We start from the raw sequence: 3016 nt of genomic DNA, 5'->3' as shown, positions 1-3016 counted from the left end.
CCCTCGCGCCTCGGGTCGCTTTTCTGCGGGGCATCTTGTCACCGGGCCCTTCCCTGCTGCCCCGGTGCCGCGTGGTGCTGCCCGGATTCCCGGCACCGTGTGCTCCTGGTCCTCATTCCTGCATCCCGCATCCCTGGGCGCCTGGAGATGCCGTCCTGCTCTCCTGATGGGATTGTCTCAGGGGTGAGGTGATCAGAGGAGGAGGAGCTGTGGGTGTTGGGGAAGGCAGTGCAGAGCTGCAGGTCTGGCACGGGTGGGCTCTGTGGTTCCTCTCTGAAACTCAGACCAGAGACTCCAGCAGCGCTGGCAAACACCTCTCTGGTTGTGAACCGTGATGTAAAAACGCATCAGCTCACAGCCAGGGAGCCTGGCCACTGCCAAGAAATGCTGGTCATGTGGAGACATGACTTGCACCAGGAACAGCTCATCTGAAAATCAGTTCCTCCGAAGGAGCTGCCCCTGGAGCTCGGCGCAGCCGTTTGTCCCGCGGGCCTGGCAGTCACCCCGGTTGGTTTCGGAGCGTTTCCTGCAGTTCAGCCCCTGGATGCTCACAAGGGTCATCCCATCCCTTGGTATCCTGTGGCATCGTCACCTTCTGTCAGCAGGACAAGTCTTGCAGAGTTTGTGTGCAAAAGTAAAAGGCGAATCTGAAGCTTAGTTTGCTGTTCTTCTGTTTTTCTGCTGCTGCTATTTTTAGCCTGGAATTGAAATCTGGATTTAAAAAGAAAGGGGAAGGGAGAAAGGGGTGCTAAAAGCACCATGTGTTCAGGAGCCTAAATTGGAGCTGGGACACCGTTCGGGGCTGCCGTGGACAGTTGGCCGCGCAGATGGAGTGCTCTGAACACCCCCACGCTCACTCCCCGCACCGGCCTGGGCCTCCCGGGCCTGGAGGAGCACGTGCAAGATGCAAACTGGGATGGGAAGAGTGGGAACGGGGCAGGGAGGGCAGAGCTCCCCTCGGAGAGCAGCGGAGTGGAATAATTCCTTGGCGATGTTTTAGGATACCTTCGAGTCTGAGGGTGCTGTTGTCTTAGAAACACAGCTCAGCCCTGTGTTGCTATCACCCTGCGTCTCCAGCGCCCGTGGAATGGGAGTTGTGGGAAAACTGGTATTTCCCTCAGTATGGGTCCCCACGCAGCTTGAAGTGGGGATTTGGGATTGGTTTGGGGTTTCTTTCCTCAAAACCCTGCAGTAGTGCAGATGCCGTAACGTGCTTCCTGTTTCTTGTGGCATCCTCCCTCTGGCAGCGAGTTGGAATTTGCTGGAGGATGAAGGGAAATGCACGTGTCTGTAGGTCCCTGCTGACAGAGTATCCAGGGAATTGCATTCCCTCGGAGAGGGGCAGAGCTGTTGCTCCCTGCCAGGGAAACCAGTGCTGCTCTCCCACCAGAGAGGCAGTGTGACCTGGCACTGCCCTTTGACGGCTCAGCTGGCTCCAGTGCTCCCCGGGTGGTGCCCAGGGAAGCTGCTTCCAGCTGTGCCACTACAAATTCTGCCAGGCCACCTCCTGCCAGGAGCAGGGGAGCAGGAGACCTCCCTGGGGCAGAGCACCGAGGCTGGGTGGTCTGTCTGTGTGGGCACAGGTTCCTCCCAGCGCCCTGAGCCCTGCTCTCTCCCACAGCTGCAGGTGCATACCTGCCCCCCTTGCAGCAGGTGTTCCAAGCTCCACGCCGGCCTGGGATAGGCACTGTCGGGAAACCCATCAAGCTCTTGGCCAACTACTTTGAGGTGGACATTCCCAAGATCGATGTTTATCATTATGAAGTGGATATCAAGCCCGACAAATGTCCACGCAGAGTCAACAGGTAAGGCAAGTATTAGAGGTTTTGGCACTTGTTCCCTGCTTCCAGTGTCCTCGTGGAGGCTCCAGAAGTGCCTGTCTCTGTGTGGGTGATGGAAGCTGTCAGGGGGATGCTGTGGTCGTGGTGCCCACGGGTGGCTGGACCCCCTGGCTGTGTTTGTGCAGCAGTGCTGGTTCCTCCTGGCAGCCTCGGAGGTCCCAAGTCTCAGCTCGGTCCTGCCGCTCCGAAGCAGCTGTGCTATTTTGGCAACAATCCCCGATTTAAAAATAGCCAGCCCAGACCTTGGGCCATCGTGTACTTTTCTCCTCTTTGTTTTCCTTTCTGATGTCCTGTTCTCTGCCTGTCCCCTCCTGCCCCTGCAGCCCGGGTAGTTCTGTGCCCTCAGGGCTGCTGAGCAGATGCTGCACATGCCTCTGGTTTCCCTCCTGGCACACGTGCAGGGGCTGTGTGTTCCCCCATGCCATGCACACTCCTGCTCCAGGCTGTGGGCAAGGCACGTGGCTGCTCATCCAGGGGCTGTCCTGCCCAGGTGGGCTCGGCTCTGCTCTTGAATGCCCTGGGGAGGGAGGCTGGGGGGACTGGACAGGTCGCAGAAGGTGTTGGGCTGTAAAGAAACCATCCAAACAAACCTCTCCTTCTTCCCTCCTGCCCCTTTCCTTGCCCTTGTAGGGAAGTCGTGGAGTACATGGTGCAGCACTTCAAGCCACAGATCTTTGGTGACCGAAAACCAGTCTACGATGGGAAGAAGAACATCTACACCGTCACGGCCCTTCCCATCGGGAACGAGCGGGTGAGGGGGGCAGTGAGCCCTGTGCAGGCAGTGGGACCTTTGCACAGCGCAAAACTACACCCTCTTGTCCCTGCGGGGATGCCATGATCCCTTCCCTTCTCCCAGGTCGACTTTGAGGTGACAATCCCAGGGGAAGGCAAGGACAGGATCTTTAAGGTCTCCATCAAATGGATGGCCATCGTCAGCTGGCGCATGCTGCACGAGGCCCTGGTCAGCGGGCAGATCCCCGTCCCGCTCGAGTCCGTCCAGGCGCTGGATGTCGCCATGAGGCACTTGGCTTCCATGAGGTACCTGTGCTGGGGGTGGTGGGGCCAGGGAGGGGAGGGCACCTGTCATGGTTTAACCCCAGCAGCAGCCAAGAACCACGCAGCCTCTTACTCACTCCCCCACCAACGGGATGGGGGAGTGAATCAGAAGGGTAAAA

General features: G+C 58.6%; 1 protein-coding gene across 1 annotated transcript in view; it reads left to right on the top strand.

Moving 5' to 3' along the window:
* Positions 1-1621: 1621 nt before the first annotated feature.
* Positions 1622-3016, top strand: part of LOC103804583 (protein argonaute-1-like) — a gene marked incomplete at both ends in the record, with an annotated part of 2732 nt that continues 1337 nt past the window's right edge. The window contains 3 exon segments of the mRNA XM_009077197.1: positions 1622-1805; positions 2472-2592; positions 2698-2879. Of these exon segments, the coding sequence (XP_009075445.1) occupies positions 1622-1805; positions 2472-2592; positions 2698-2879 (487 nt within the window).

Source organism: Acanthisitta chloris, unplaced genomic scaffold (genome assembly GCF_000695815.1).
Source record: "Acanthisitta chloris isolate BGI_N310 unplaced genomic scaffold, ASM69581v1 scaffold30156, whole genome shotgun sequence".
Classification (NCBI taxonomy): Eukaryota; Metazoa; Chordata; class Aves; order Passeriformes; family Acanthisittidae; genus Acanthisitta; species Acanthisitta chloris.
Note: the sequence above shows the minus strand (reverse complement) of the source record. Positions and strands in the feature narration are given on the sequence as shown.